A 16306-nucleotide genomic window follows, 5' to 3' on the forward strand; every position below is an offset into this window, starting at 1 on the left:
TGCCGGCAATGCGGACCAAGCTCTGACACCAGTCATACAAGGACCCAACAGCCCCTATCAGAGGGGCTGGTACCCCATACTCCCGGAGGACCCCCCACAGGGCCCCCTGAGGAACGCGGTCAAACGCCTTCTCCAAATCCACAAAACACATGTAGACTGGTTGGGCAAATTCCCACGCACCCTCCAGGATCCCCCTAAGGGTATAGAGCTGGTCCAGTGTTCCATGGCCAGGACGAAAACCACATTGCTCCTCCTGAATCTGAGGTTCAACAATCCGACGGACCCTCCTCTCCAGAACCCCTGAATAGACCTTACCAGGAAGGCTCAGGAGTGTGATCCCCCTGTAGTTGGAACACAACCTGTGGTCCCCCTTTTTAAATAAGGGGACCACCCCAGTTTGCCAGTCCAGTGGGACTGCCCCCGATGTCCACGCGATATTGCAGAGCCGTGTCAGCCAACACAGCCCCATAACATCCAGAGCCTTGAGGAACTCCGGGCAGATCTCATCCACCCCTGGAGCCTTGCCACAGAGGAGCTTTTTAACCACCTTAGTGACCTCAGCACCAGAGATTTGAGAGGCCAACCCAAAGTCCCCAGACTCTGCCTCTTCACTGGAAGACGTGTCGGTGGGATTGAGGAGGTCTTCGAAGTATTCTGCCCACCGATCCACAATGTCCTGAGTAGAGGTCAGCAGCACACCGTCCCCACTATAGATAGTGTTAGCGCACTGCCCCCCCCCCCCCCCCCCCCCCCGGCGCCGGATGGTGGACAAGAATCTCCTCGAGCCATACTGGAAGTCTTGCTCCATGGTCTCACCTAACTCCTCCCATGCCCGGGTTTTTGCCTTGGCGACCACCCGAGCACAATTTAAACAAAGAAATACAAATTTTATTGCAGAAAAAGAGACTAAATGACTATCAGACTTTACGGAAATGTAATTTCTTTAACATTGATGATGATGGGCCCCAAAAATCAGTAGAACATTTCGGCATCAGCAATAGATAAACCCATAAAGGCGGATGGTATAGGCCGCAGATGCTAACTTGTGAGGCTGCCCTCTTGAGCTATTGTTCACATTACAACTGAGTTCTCGATGAAAGCCCCCAGTACCCATTATTTAAAGCGCTCCAGGGTTTATATGTGGAGCATTGAGCCCTCGCTTTTCTTGTAGTTTTTTGTTTTCATTAATTAGGTTTGATTGATGCTAAAACTACAGGCTGTCAGTTAATGTTTTTAACCTCAGAAGCAACCTGTGGAGTTCTTAATTCCATTTTAAAGTCCAAAGTCCCATTGTCATCATCACATACTGGTGAAATTACGCATTTGACCCATCCCCAGCGGGAGAGCAGTGAGCTGCAGCGGTGGCTGCGCTCCGGAACTATTTGGTGGTTTAACCCCCCAATCCAACCCCTTAAAGCTGAGTGTCAACAGGGAGGCACCGGGTCCCATTTTTAAAGTCTTTGATATGACCCGACTGGGATTTAGAACAATTAAGGGATTTTTTTTGTCTTTTTTAATAAATTAAGCAAAAACTAGGATTAGCGTGGTAACCATATAGGCCCGGTTACTTTCTGTTTAGTAAACCTATTATAGCAGAATACTGAGAGGTTTTCACAAACATTTTTCATACTTCTCAAGCTGAACACCAGGTGTTAAGAATCAACACAGTTGTTCTGTGTAACAATGCATTTGATGCGAAAGACACTACCTTTTGTTGTACATAGTCCAGGATGTTTTTGAAGTCAAGATCATCGTAGTAGTGTTTAATTCCTTCTCGTATAGTGCTTTGAAACAAAGTCGATGTCTACAGGAAACAGAGGGAAGTAAAAGGTTGAGAGGTGAGGATGGTCTTGGGTAGGACCGAATACAGCAGATACCAGCTACGACCCGACTGCAACTGACAACTGTCGTAACCCCGATTCTCTGAGTAACATGAGTGAGATGTCTCTCTGTGGGATACGCCCCTCCTCAGAAGCACTTATCTCAATACGCCAATCCTGATTGGCCAGTGGTCGTGACGCTCACGTCACCTGCTATTACAAGTAGCAAGCGTCCCAAAGCACGTCATTCAAGATAAGCACCTCTTCTCGCTTCACCCAGCAAGGAGGGTTGTCTGGTGAGACATCTCACTCATGTTACTCAGAGAACTGAGGTTACGACAGTTACCTAAAGTTCTCTTTCTTAACATTTGTTTCAATGTCTCACTATGGGATATGGAGACTCCCGTATTGCCAGACAACTTACCCAACGATCACCAACCTACAGGGTCTTGGCTTGCTGAGGACCCTACACCCAGAATTGTGTGGGTCATAGCAGAAGCTAAGACGTCAAGCTTATAGAAATATGCAGATGCAAGTGGAGAAGCCCAACTTGCTGCAGCGCAAATCTCTTGGACAGACAGCTCTTGAAAAAGGGCACAAGAAGCAGACAGGCCCCTACTAGAATGAGCCCTGAGCCCTACAGGTGCATGAATGCCCTGGCAGGAGTAAGCCAGAGAAATAGCCTCCACAATCCAGTGGATAGTGATGGATCTCTTACCTCTCGACATAGTTTTCAGCACCCAATCTGAGGATTGCTGTAAAGACTCTGACACTAGTCAGTGACTTGATGCAACCTGCTGGGTTCCTTATATAGGAAACTTTTCTCTGATTGGCTTAATGAACTGAACTGTATTGGAATGTTTACCATGTGAAGTGCCTTGAGATGACTCTTGTCGTGATTTGGCGCTGTATAAATAAACTTGAATTGAATTGGAAACCGCTGCCCATTCCTTTGTGTGAATGGAAAGTGGTGACACAGCCTTGACAGCTGCCACACATGGAGTAGCTGTGCCCTCTAGCGGCTGTGGCGTAGCGGCGCTGATGTTAACTACTGCGCATGAGCGGGGACTTTGTGCTGCGACAGCCTCGGCATACAAAGGTGCCCCTTGGCTGGCCTGCGGTTCCATCGGCGCCATGCGCAGCATTCCAGCCTTTTCCATACCCTCAAAGTCCAGCAAGGAGGCTCCTTGGACAGGAAACCTGGAGCTGAAAGGGTGTTGGTCCCAGGATGATTTAATCTCTTCAAGGAGCTCTGGGAAAACAGGCAGGAGAGGTTTTGCCACTCTTGTGGCCTGAGGCAGCTTTTTCCCCCTCAGAATCAGCTTTATTTTCAGTGGTCCAGCGTCCCGAAGCACAGAAATTTGACTCCGCAAAACAGCCTGACCAAGGTTACACACACAAAACAGATACAGGCAGACCACGAGAGCTGCCATTCAAGGCGGTCGTAGCGAGATCTGACAGCTTCGGTGACCAAGGTGGGCCAGGGGATGTTGAGCCTGGTCGCAGTGCATCGGCAGAATAATTGCATGTCCAGGTGAGCGGCTGGAGAAACTGCTCCATCCCTGGGAGAGGACAGGAAGCTAGGCATGGAAGCCTGAGCAACAGGGAGAAAAACATCATCATCTTCGTCCTCCTCTGAAATGAGGAGTTCCGAGGTGTCCTCGTCGTCCCTGTAGTCCAGGAGTCGAGGACGTGTGGAGTTTGAACGGCCAGATTGAGCTGGGAGCCCCAGTAGGGTTCGGCACATGGTTCGTGCTCCGGGAGGGCATGCTTGGCGGCGTCCCCAGGCGGCAGCCCAGGAGCCGGCAGGCGTGGGTCCTTCCTCGGCAAGCTAGCTGACGATGAAGGTTCTTCAAAGTGAAGAAAGCACAGCTCTTGCATGACCCGGGAGCTTCCGCTGCTAGCCGGGCGTGTCCCAGCCCGAGGCAGCTTGAGCAGACCTGGTATGGGTCTTGCTTGAAAATTTGTTCCCACAGGTCCAGATGCGAGCTCCCGCGCCATTGACTCATTTGGTGGGAGGAGCGGCTTCCATGCGGACTAACTGGTATGTTAGCTAAAGAATGAACAGCTGCACTGAAATGTGAAACTGCTCGCTGTGCCCAAACCTATGGTGACGGTCAGGACAGAAGCAAAGTAAGTTAGCATTTGGTGATGGAGAGAAAATGGTAGCTGGCTCTATGAACAGTTGAACTAACTCACCTGAGATAAGCTACCACCGAAGTGAGAAGAGGTGTGTGCGTTGGGATGCTTGCTACTTATAGTAGCAGATGACGTGAGCGTCACTGGCCAACCAGGAGTGGCGTATTGAGATAAGTGCTTCTGAGGAACCCGCGGAGGGTCGTATCCCATAGTGAGGCATCAGAACTAATGTCAAAAAGAGAACTACAAAGATGTTCACTGAATGCAGAAAAACAATTACCTTCTTTTCAAAGATGAGCGCAGCGGTCAGAGCAACGGTCTGTAGCAGAAGTAACACACACAGAACACAGAGGAACTGTGGAGGGAAACGCACAAAGAAAATGATCACACTCAGCATTTAGCCAATCCTGCAGAGAAAAGCTCAAAGGAATGTTTTCATCAGATTTATGGTGTGTTCTTACACCACACCTGTTTTGACTCACGTTCTCACAGTGAAATCCTGCTTTTTTGCAATCTTACATCTAAATGAGTAGGCCATAATTAGAGTCTCATCCTTCGTTTGAGAAACATAAAAGCACACATTCACTCAGTGCTACCCATCTTCAGAAGCTGTGTTTGGGTCTGAGTGTGTGTTCAGCAGCTGATCTGAGTCTACAAATGTTGGAATAAAAACCTAGCCTACGAAGAGCAGAAAGCTGCTGGTTCAAAACCTGCTCAAAAGGAACAAGATCAACTTCATCTTTTGAACATTTTATTCATGAACTTTAAAAACTCATTTGGTTTACTGATTTCCTTATCCTCTTCCTCGACATGCAGACACAGATTTTTCTAACATTAATTTTCCTTTTCATTTCATCTTATTTTAATTTACCCAATTGGACGGTTGCCTAGCAACCACAATAATGTATTTCTGTTCAGTAAGAGCTTGTTCTTTATTAACAAAACCAGCAGCTGTGCCTTTAGATGTAAGAAGGAAACAGCGTATTAACCGTTACCGTGGTTTTATAATTAATGAAACAGCCTGTTGTGTGTTAAACACAAATGAAAGTTTGTCAGATTTGATGTTTGTAGTAATTCATGTAACCCCACACAAGTATACTCATGCAAGTTAAACACATACTAATTTAATAACTGATCTGATCAATATACAATCCTGAACATCAGCTGAGAGAAAAAAGCTAACAATCCAAGGAGTAGCTCTAGGCTGCATGGCTCCTTAAGCACAGAAACAGACTGTGTGCAGATATTCACGTGTGCTTTTCCAACATTCTCACCATGTGCAGCAGGGTCTTGTTGTCTCTGAGGGATCCAACCATCCCCACCACAGACACAGTAAACATCACCAGGCCCAGCAGGATGAGCACAACGGCAGGTGCCAGGAAAATACCCTCCAGAGTCCGATTCTTCTGCCTTTCCACTTCTGCATATACTCCCACACATAGTACACACAGGCCCATGAGCTGCGGGAACAAAGAAAGTAGCAAAAAAAAAAAAAAAAAAAAAAAAAAGACAACTCATGATGACGACTGTCAATGCACTGAAGAACATCAAGTAAAAGGTATAAGCGCCTATGCCAATGTAATCCCTGTGGGATTAGGGTTTTGTGAATTAGATTAATTGTGAACCAGCTCTGAGTCTCACTGCTCTCACTGGCAACCGAGACTCCGTTCTACCAATACAAAAATGGAGAGTTGTCATCTTTTATGTGTTATCTGCAGCACATTTTCAGTCACTCTTCCTTGAAATTATTTTCTTGATGGTAGTTCAGGTATTTAAATCTCACTGCTGGCTAGGGCTGGGCGATATGGCAAAAATAGAATATCACGATTTTTCCAATATTTTATCACGATTTCGATTTTATCACGATTTTTTATCCATGAATAGCATAACTTCAATTGCGTATTAAAGAAGAGAAACATTGAATAAATAAACATTTATTCATATTAGGGATAATCAGCACAGTGCTAACACACTTATATTTTAAACTCACACCAGAGATGATAAAAGCCCTGAGAGAAACAATTACAAAAATCAGTTTTTCTCGTTTTTCAAGTAACTTAACATAAATTAAAATCGTAAACATATTTAAAGTGCAAACATGTCAATTGCAAATGTATTGTGTAAACATTAACTTGTTCAAAATACTATGTAGCTCCCAGTTGCTCATGTAGTGGATAGTTAAGCTCAAATACGGTTCTGATGTGCGGCTGGACCAGAGATCGCTTGTGGTAGCAAATAACTGCGCATTCTGAATATTTTCTGCAACAAGTCTCTAAATAAAGTAAAATTTTCCAGTGCAGATTGGAGACAACCCATAGAAGCACTGATTTGATCTCATTTCAGAGAAAAATAGAACAGGTCAAATGCACCTAATAAATAAAATTACTAACAAACTCAGGAATCTTTCTGTGCTTCACTGTTCTGGTGCTGAAAACATCACTAATGTGGATCAAAGGAGATACACAGATGAATGCACCTCTTATTATTTGGAAACTACATTTACTGCAGCTGGCAGAGGCAGAGATTGTTTCTATTGATACACGGAGTTTACAGAATCATTTTAAATGTTAATAGGGGAAGACTGCAGGAGGGAGCGGTAAAATACAGGGGTCCCCAGCAAAAATAAGAAACTACGAGTCTGATGAAACCCGCTGGTTTTCCATCAGGCAGTCACGGGGCAGCTCCAGCGACCCAGTGACCGAGCTCAGTCCGGTACCGACACCGGCTCGGCAGAGGGTGGACGAGCCGAGGCGGCGTCGTGCTCTGCTTAAGAAGCGGTGTTATTTTCCTGCTTCAGAAGAAGCGTCCAACGTGTTTTTACGCTTTCTCCGAGACATGTCACGTCACTAAGTTGTTAGCGCCGCACGCTAAGGAAACCCTGCGTTCCTCTTCGGAACAAAAACCTCGTTGTGGCTCTCAGCCGCGGCCGAAGCCATGTTTGTTCACACACAGGTGAAAACAAGCGGGGCACTAATATATTAATATGACTCACTCTGACTGGTTAAGGGTCAAACAAAGGCGTGTCATTCGCCTGAGGTAAGTTCCATTTTCATTCAGAGGCAGAAATTCAACAGCAGAGCTGTGAATCGTGATAAAACGGTCTCTCAAAAATGACAGACCGTCAGATGTGTAGATCGTAAAACGGTCTAAAATCGTCATATCGCCCAGCCCTACTGCTGGCTGGTTGCACAGTACACCTGTACGCGTGACCTCAGCTGCTTATCATAGGCTACTCTGTCACGTACTCCTGAGGTGGATCAAATAGGGGCTCAACTATGACCCATTATCTCATGTTAACACTTTCAGCCAATCACAGAGGTGCACAGTAGGGCTGCTCAACATGGTTTGTAGCTCTTAACAACTCATGTCAAACACCCGCCTGCACATGTAAAACTGCTTAAAGTGTCACAGGAAGCAGTTGCTTAATTACCTGCTACTCATTTTCATGCAGAACCAAAATGATTTAAATAGCATAATCTTTTGACACTGTACAAGTGAAAATGGAAAAATAATAAAACTGTGCAAAAGTCTATTTATGTCAGTAATCCAGCTCAGACTGAGATACCATCTAAAGGCTCAGGAACCCTCTGCAGGTGTTCTGGATTCATCAGCTGATCAGAGTGCGACACTTTCAGTCTAGAATGAAATTTTGAATGTGGGGTTTTCATCAGCTGTAAGCCATAACCATCACATCACAACTACTACTGCTTTTGTCCCACAAGTCTGTTCTTCTTATTGAGGACATGAGCTGCAGCACTGAAGTGAGGACTTGTGCAGACAACGTGGATTCGGAGAGTCGCAGAGAGGACAGAGTGTTACTTTGCCCATGTTGCAGCTTCAAGTTTCCATAAAAATATTTTTGTTCACAAATTAAGACGTTTAAGGTATTAAAATGATAATCACAGCTTTTTCGGACTCCAAGGACTCCGCCATGTTGGATTTGTTCACTAAATGCGTGCACCGGATTGGTGTAAAACGATAATGTGAGAGCCGCTTCACTTCTATCTCGTTACACTCAAAACAAACTAGTCCCAAATTAAAACACCATGGTCTTCATTTTTAGGAATGTGTGGAGAAAACCAGGCACTGCTCATCACTTGTTCAAGACAGTCCAGGGATATCCTAGACAAGGACCTTCAGAGTGCTCAGGACCTCAGACTGGGCCAAAAGTTTACCTACCAACATGACTATGACAATGTCTCTGGAGTAGGGCTGGGCAATAAATCGAAAATGTATCGTTATCGAAATTTCTGACACTTATCAAGGTAATTTTTCCCATGTCAATAAATTTGATAACAAAATTAAAAGATGTGTGAAGGTTGGCAACATTCATGTTCCTTTAAGAAGCTGTACCATTTTGAGTCACGTAAAAATGTGACTCAACTTCAGCGCTATACACATGACAGCCCCATCTAGAGGACAACTTTTGTTTCTGCACATACCTGTAGATATCGTCCATTTATCGTTATCAAGGTGAAATCCTCAATATATCGTGATATTGATTTTAGGCCGTATCGCCCAGCCCTACTCTGGAAAGACCTAAAGATGGCTGTCCACCAACGTTCACCATCCATCCTGACAGAACTAGAGAAGATCTGCAAGGAGGAATGTCAGATGATCTCCAAATCCAGGTGTAGGAAACTTGTTGCATCTTTACCAAGAAGACTCATGACGGTTTTAGCTCAAAAGGGTGCTTCTACTAAACACTGAGCAAAGGGTCGGAATACTTAGGACCATGTGATATTTCAGTTTTCTTTTTTAATAAATCTGCATAAATTTCTAAAATGCTGTGTATTTCAATATGAGGTGCTGTGTGTACATTAACGAGGAAAAAAATAATTTAATTGATTTTAGCAAATGACTGCAAGTTATGGGGGTCTGAATACTTTCTGTACCCACTTTTTTGACTAGCATGATTATATTAATACAACCTAAAATGTTATTGAAAAGTAGGTCCAAGTGGTGTTGCCATAGTTTGACGTCATTGGCAGGCGCAGGACCCCGAGCAGATACGGAAACTACAACGCCAGAAAACTTCAGTCAGAATTGCATTTTCTCGATAGAATTAACTGAAGGACCATCAAAGTCTGAGGAGTCGCGCAAAGGTTGCATGCTTTCTGGTCCAAAGGTGACAACACTTACCGCAATGTTTTTTTAAACTACCGACTGTCACGGCAACATAGTGTGATCCTACCCTGAAATGTATGTATGTACTGCCACCTATCGCCAAGAAACTACACACTGTGACTTTACAGAACAAAGACTAGGAGGACATAGAAAGAAATCTCACCCATTTACACGGAAACGAATGAAACTTTACACAAAGTTGGACCTTAAAGGCGTTATTTTGTCAGTCCCCTTTCACCAGAGTTGATAGAACCAGCCCTTTTGAACTCCAAGTGTGAATGACAGTTTTTCCACAGACGAAATTTTTGAGTGATACATTCTGCGATAGTTGAAAGATTCAGTGTCAGCCATGTCTGGGCTATGGCTTGCTACCAAAATCAGCTAACCTAGAAAAACCAGACCACCTGCAGAAGTAGCTAATTGATTTAGCTCTGCAGGTTGGTCTAGCAGCAACTGGAATTAAACAGCATTGCTAAAAGGAGAAAATCTTTTGAAATAAATACCAATGTACTGTTTTAATGAAGTAAAGACGAAGTTGCCACAAGAGGTGAGGTCGAAATGAAACGAAACAGTTTCTGAATACGCAGAGTTTCTCATAAACAACGAAGACGGCATCTGAAGCAGAGTTCGCAGTGGCTCTTTCCTCTGTTCTAAATGACTTGAACATGTTTTTAAAACAACAAGTAGAAGCACTAAAAGACTTTCTTCTAAAGAAAGATGTTTGCGCCGTCACCAGACGCCATTTTTGGCTACAGCAAAAATAGCGTCGAGCGGTACAGTCTACTTTTCTGCCTTTTTTCTGACTGGTTAGTTTTGAGCTGGCTAGTCCCGCCCCTCATGTGCCTCTCTGCCTGTAAGTAACCAGACTAGTTGTCTGTGTACACTTAGAGGACGAGTCTGGCAGGCCAGGCTAGTGTGGAGCAGTTTTGAGTTGCTAACACTCAGTAACAACAACAACAGACTGCAGCTGCAGACATCTAGCCTGGCAAAGCAAGAATTTGGTCTAGTTCACTAGGCTAGCAGACATCCACACATAAACAGGATGGTGTGGATTTTTCTTCCATTTGTAGAGTTGAGTTATTCACAACCATCCCGTTTTTTTCTGAACCCCAGTTGATCGCGATTCGTGAGTGTGCTGCGCGCTAGCTTGCCATTAGCCAATCTGCCCATAGTTTAACCCCGGTTTTCCACTGGCCGTGAAAGCAGTCACGTAACATAATAGAGACATTCCACCTACGAGCTCATTCCCAACCAGGAGCAATTCTGATGCAAAACGGGAGTGAAAGCGCTCCACATTGCTAATCCCGTGACATCACAAAATCATGGGAGAATTGCAACACCACTCATGATTTCACAAGTTTACACACAATAATAAGTAAGAAAAAAAGAAAGACAGCTGCAAGCATAAAAAAAGTTCTGTTTCTGTTCTGTTTAGATCGGTTAAAGAAGTTCACAGGAAATGACGTACTGCACGTGACCTTAATTATGAAAGTTTACAGGTGTTCTACACTGCTTTTGTGTTTGACTGCCTGTCTTGATGTGTTTTGGAAGCGTAGTGCGTCAAAAGTAGTGCTACACGATATTAGGAGAACCTGCGATATCGATATTACTCGCGATAAATGAACAAATACTAAAGTATGCAGTGTTGATGTCGTCTGGCGTGTGACGTCTGCTCTGGGTTCAAAGCAAACAAAAACTAATGCATGAATTCCATTACAACATAACATTTTTATTGCAAAAATATGCAGCTGCACCTGCTACTGAATTAGCAGCTGCACCTGCTACTGTATTAGCAGCAAAACAACAAACTGCATGCATGCAGTTTCTCAGTGACTTTAAAACATCACCTCCACCATAAAACTTTTTCTGATGCTCCAAATACAGAAAAACATCCCTTACCAGGGTTTTTGAATAAATTTAAAAAAAAATTCAGAAAGTAAGTTTAAATGTTAAATAATAGTTAACATCACTTAAATGCAACAGCAAATCCTCTCATTGCTACTGAACATTTTCTCCACTAATGTGGTTATGATATAAGGCTGTTGCTGTAATTGGGAAGTGAACTGTGCTGGGCCAAACTAGGAGAATATTAAGATTTTCTGAGGGAAAGAGAAAAACTATTGTCTACCTTTCAGAAGAGGAACTGGCAAAAAAAAAAAAAAAACTACATGGAAAATATGTGAAAATGTTTGTTTTAAGCCCAAATTGAACAAGTTGGCATCTGACTCTGGGTCTATGGTACTGCTGCTCCAGCTGGACCTTTCAGCGGCTTTTGATACGGTCGATCACCATATTTTATTGGATCGGCTTGGGTCTTGGGTTGGGGTGACGGGGGTGGCGCTTAAATGGTTCCGCTCCTACCTATCAAACCGTATCATCTCTGTACAGATTGGTGACTGTGCATCCTCCAGTCTTCCACTGCCTTGGGGGGTGCCGCAAGGTTCCGTTCTTGGGCCATTGCTGTTTTCAATCTACCTTCTGCCTCTGGGCATTATCCTGAATCAACATGGCCTGAGCTACCACATCTACGCAGATGACTGTCAGCTATACGTGGAAATGGACGAGAAAAATGTGGGCTCGAAATTGGCTGCATGTATGGATGACGTGAAGGGCTGGCTGGCATCCAACTTCTTAAAACTAAATGAAAAGAAGTCTGAGTTTATTGTTTTTGACCCCCGCAACCACCATGGCTCTCACCCTGTTTGTGACATTTTAACCCTTAACCCCAAACAGTGTGTGACGAGTCTCGGGGTCAAGCTGGATGCTGGACTCACAATGGCCCCAAAGATAAACTCTGCAGTGAGGTCTTGTTTTTATCAGCTTCGCCGCCTTAAGCCTGATTTATGCTTCTCCGTCTGCGTCAGTGCGGAGACACGCAACGCCATTATCCGTCCTTGCGTAGGGCTCCGGCAGGCATGCAAGTACATACGGAGTCGAGCTCTCTTTTTTAACATCCGTCGAACGAGACGAATTACGCAAGCTTGTGATTGGTCAGGAGGCCGCTGTTGTTTACAGCGCCGCCACTGCAAAGAGAGCCGAGGATAACTAGCGGCAGACACGGAGAAGAGGAAAGAATACCTCGCGAAAAAACTCTAAAAATATGAACGTTTAGTTCTCCCGTGACTGGAGGAGTAAAAAGATGCGCAGCAAGAGTTTTATTTGTGGATGGAAATGACAGGAAACGTGGGTTTAGAGGTGGGAAGTGCATGAAGAGGGGGAGAATGAGAGTCAAATATGTCCGTGTTAAAAGTTTCTTATATACACAAAAAACACAATATAAACACACGATCTTGGACCGAAACATGACAGGATACCACAGAACAGCGCTACGCCCTCTGTGGTCCTGCCGGGCAATTGCTTTTCAACACTCCAGGAGATGGAGAAGTATGAGAGCAAAACACTTCCGTCAATCCGTGCGTGTCTGTCCCTTGCAGAGCTGACGGAGAAGCATAAACCAGGCTTTACTCACCTCAGACGAATCCTGAAACGGAGGCATTTGGAGGCAGTCATTCATGCATTCATTACCTCTCGCCTGGACTATGCAAACGCCCTCCTTGTTGGTGTTCCGGACTCTGCCCTGAATCGGCTGCAGTTTGTTCAGAACGCTGCTGCCCGGTTCTTGACGGGTACACCGACGTAGCCACATTACCCCTGTCCTGTCATTTTCAGAGTGCAGTTTAAGTTACTGACTTTTGTTTTTAAAGCACTCAATGACCTGGCACCTTCCTACCTCTCTGCCCTTCTCACTCCATATGTGCCCACCCGCTCGTTGAGGTCGGCTGACCTTTTGCTGCTGCACACGCCGCGGATGAGACTCAAATCGCGGGGGGATCGAGCATTTGTCCATGCTGCCCCAAAGCTATGGAACTCATTGCCCACTGGAGTTCGGCAGGCTCCATCTCTGGCGGTTTTTAAATCTCGTTTAAAGACCCACTTTTACACTTTGGCTTTTAGACAGTGACTCGTTTTAGTGTTTTATTGTGTCATTGTTTTAATGTGTTTTTAGTATTCATCATGTTTTCTCTGCTTTTAATTGAGATTTTTATCCTTTGTTTTAGCTCCTTGTAATGGGTGTGTTTTGTTTTAGCCTGTGCAGCACTTTGGGCAGCTCCCATGCTGCATTTTAAATGTGCTATATAAATAAACTATGCTATGCTAAGTTTAACTAGATGTTAAAAAGCAGCTCAGATGATGAAACTATGATTCTGATAACAAGCTAACAAATTGAACTAGCTCCTCTAAGAACACCGGCTAGCAGAGCTTCTGACTGACAGTTTATGTGCAGCAGCAAATCAACTATCCTGATTAACAAGGTTATAAAAGCTCATAAAGGAAAAATCACTTTGATGTGTGGGGGAACTTTTCCAGGCCCTCTTTAGCAGGGTGGGACTGGGAGGAGAGTGCTGTAGCCATTTAGCTGGAAGCTAACCGGAGCCTGGGGCTAACGTCACCACCCGGTGGAACATTAGTGACATGAAGGTGGGTTGGTTCAGCGGCACGTGTCGGAGTCAGCCCGGTAAAAATGATTAACGACACTGAGCGGAGTCACGTTCACGTTTGAAAGCAGCGCTGACTCCAGAAACATCAGCACAAAGTGCGTTCGTTGCTCTGAGCCAGCATGACGAACAAGGGAACGGCGCCGCTAACTCAGTTCGGGTGTTGCTTTCCATCCTAAGGGTCTATGTAGGGGGCGGGTGTATTACGTGAACGGACCCATCTGATTGGCCGCATATCAGAAGGGCTACATTTGATTGGTCAAATAATACTTCCACGTAAAAAACAGAGCTGGTTTACAAAAAGTTTATGTATGACACGGATGGAAGTTTTGAACCAAACATTTATCGCCATTTTTGACGTGCTTTGTGATGGGCCTATCGCACGTCCTGTTATCCCGATGACGATACTTTTTCGATATATTGTGCAGCCCTAGTCAAAGGTAGACTCGAAACGTAACAATAGCATGCCCTCGCTTCTGGGGAGCGCCCAAAATGTCACACTTGGCTGCCGGTGGAAAATAACTCATCCACTATAACGGTGGCTAATTGCTGTGTAGTACAATTCATGACCGTTTTGCGATGCTTTCATATGCAGTGGAAAGGAGGGGTCACTCTTGATCTCAAACTTTGGAGCGTTTCTGACTTTAACAATTGTTTCTGTTTGCTGGTCTCGCTCTTTTCCCCCGCAGCACCTAGATTACCATATTGTGTGCCAGTAAAATGCGTTCAGACTGTGGTGCATTAACGAAGCTTCGAATCACACAAAAAATTAATCGAGGAATTTAATGAATGGAATCATTCGATGATTCATTTCAGCCCTACTAAAAATACACCAGCAAAAATGTCATGTTTAAAAATTCTGCTGCAGATATTCAATGTAAAACTTTTATCAGCAAATGTTCAACATCAGAAATTGAACATTATTGCAAGTGAGGTGACCACCTGGTGATCCAAGCCCTGGTGACCGACTCTATTGAGAAGTGGCTTTTAGCCAATCCAATGACACTTCTCTGATCACATGACACCAGTGAGGCATCGACTTGACTGAGTGACAGTTACTTTTGCCTGAGTCACCAGGGGCCTCATTTATCAAGCTTGCTTACGCACAAAACGGGGTCGGAAAACTTCGTAAGCAACTTTCCACGCAAACTTTGGGATTTATGAAATAAAACTTAGCGGAAAAATGAGCGCAACTTTAAGTTGACTAAGGACCTGGCTTACACACATTTTGGACATGGAGAGCACCTGCAGTGCTGCTGCTGAGAAGATAAAATTATGAAATCCTGCAGCGTTATCACTTGTACCGCTTCGTTTTCACACAGAACAAGACCCCCCCCCCCACACACACACACGCACACACACACACACACACACAGCCTGAAGCGCAGAATACGGAATGCAGAATATAAGCAGGGGGACAGATTGAGACAGAATGTCATGCGTCTGTGACAGTGTGAGTGTCCTGTCACTGTGACCCAATTGATCATGCGCCCTGGCTACTTGGACAAGGGAGATCTCCGTTTCGTTGACTGGTTAGCAAGCGTGACTCTCACCCAGGAGTCTGGGGATCGAATCCCAATTGGACCATTTTTGTAATATCCGCAACAGATCTCTCTGAAGAATTCACAACATAGACGGCTTCAGCAACGCTGTGCCACTCCATGGATTTTCTCTTATTTGTTTTGCAAAAGCACTTCCTTTCATTTCTCCACCTCACCCACAGGTACCTCAATTTCTGCTTCTGTGAAATAGCACTTCCTTGATCTGCCTTGATCTACGGTCGCCATCGTCACTCGCGGAGTGCTGCAACAGCTGGCTTATGTATATACATGAGATCCACAAGGCACTTTGCATTGACCATTTATGGCAGTAAGTGGGCGTGGTGAGGGCGGGATGGGACTAAAATGCAGCTGAGAAACTTTCTAGATAGTTTCTGATTTATGAAGCGGAGATTGCGTGCAGCTGTGCATACTCCATGTTTGGTAGATCACAAACATATTTGGCGTAAGTACATTTTTTTTTGCTGAGCTTAAGTACTGTTTTAGTAAGGATTCTATGCAATGTTTGATAAATTAGACCCCAGGTCTTCTAAATTTTTGATGAATTTTTGCAGAAAATGTTTTATGGATGTAATCTTTGCTGGTGTATTTTAAGTTAGAGATATTCAAATACACAATTTCAAAGAATAAAAATTATATTTAATAAATTCTATACCTAAAAAGTCAATGGTGTAACTGTATTTTTTCCATACATTATACACATGCTAATGGGTACAAAAAAAAAAAAGAAAGATCCCATTAGATCAGCAGTTCCCAAACTTATTTAGCCGCGCACCCCCTTCTATGTCCCGACCATGACGACGCACCCCCCAGCCCCCACATCAGGGCATGGCTATATATATATATATATATATATATATCAGACGTCAAGCTAAACAGACAGGGTTAAAAAAAATGTGATCGACCTTTTTCCCCATCACTTTCATTTTTTAAATAGTAATTAATAAACATTCAGTACCATTACAGTTTCCTTTGTTTTAATTTTAAATCAATATTTAGAGTGCCCAGGTAGCACAAAAACAATGCAATTTAACGGTTTTCTTAAAGCAGGAATGTTTAACCAGAGCTCTCTCCTTCCTTCTGCTCTGCGTAAACCTGAAATGGCCACCTACTTGTGCGTAATCAAATGTCTACAGGGGAAAAGATGGAAAAGATATAACCATGA

General features: G+C 44.3%; 1 protein-coding gene across 1 annotated transcript in view; it reads right to left on the reverse strand.

Moving 5' to 3' along the window:
- The window catches only part of LOC107373979 (tetraspanin-15), a 35930-nt gene that overhangs the window by 14662 nt on the left and 4962 nt on the right, over positions 1–16306 (reverse strand). The window contains exons 2-4 of the mRNA XM_054731212.2: positions 5234–5419; positions 4240–4314; positions 1709–1804 (exon numbers count right to left, since the gene is read on the reverse strand). Of these exons, the coding sequence (XP_054587187.1) occupies positions 1709–1804; positions 4240–4314; positions 5234–5419 (357 nt within the window). The remainder of the gene's footprint in view (positions 1–1708; positions 1805–4239; positions 4315–5233; positions 5420–16306) is intronic.

Source organism: Nothobranchius furzeri, chromosome 17, assembly GCF_043380555.1.
Source record: "Nothobranchius furzeri strain GRZ-AD chromosome 17, NfurGRZ-RIMD1, whole genome shotgun sequence".
Lineage (NCBI taxonomy): Eukaryota > Metazoa > Chordata > Actinopteri > Cyprinodontiformes > Nothobranchiidae > Nothobranchius > Nothobranchius furzeri.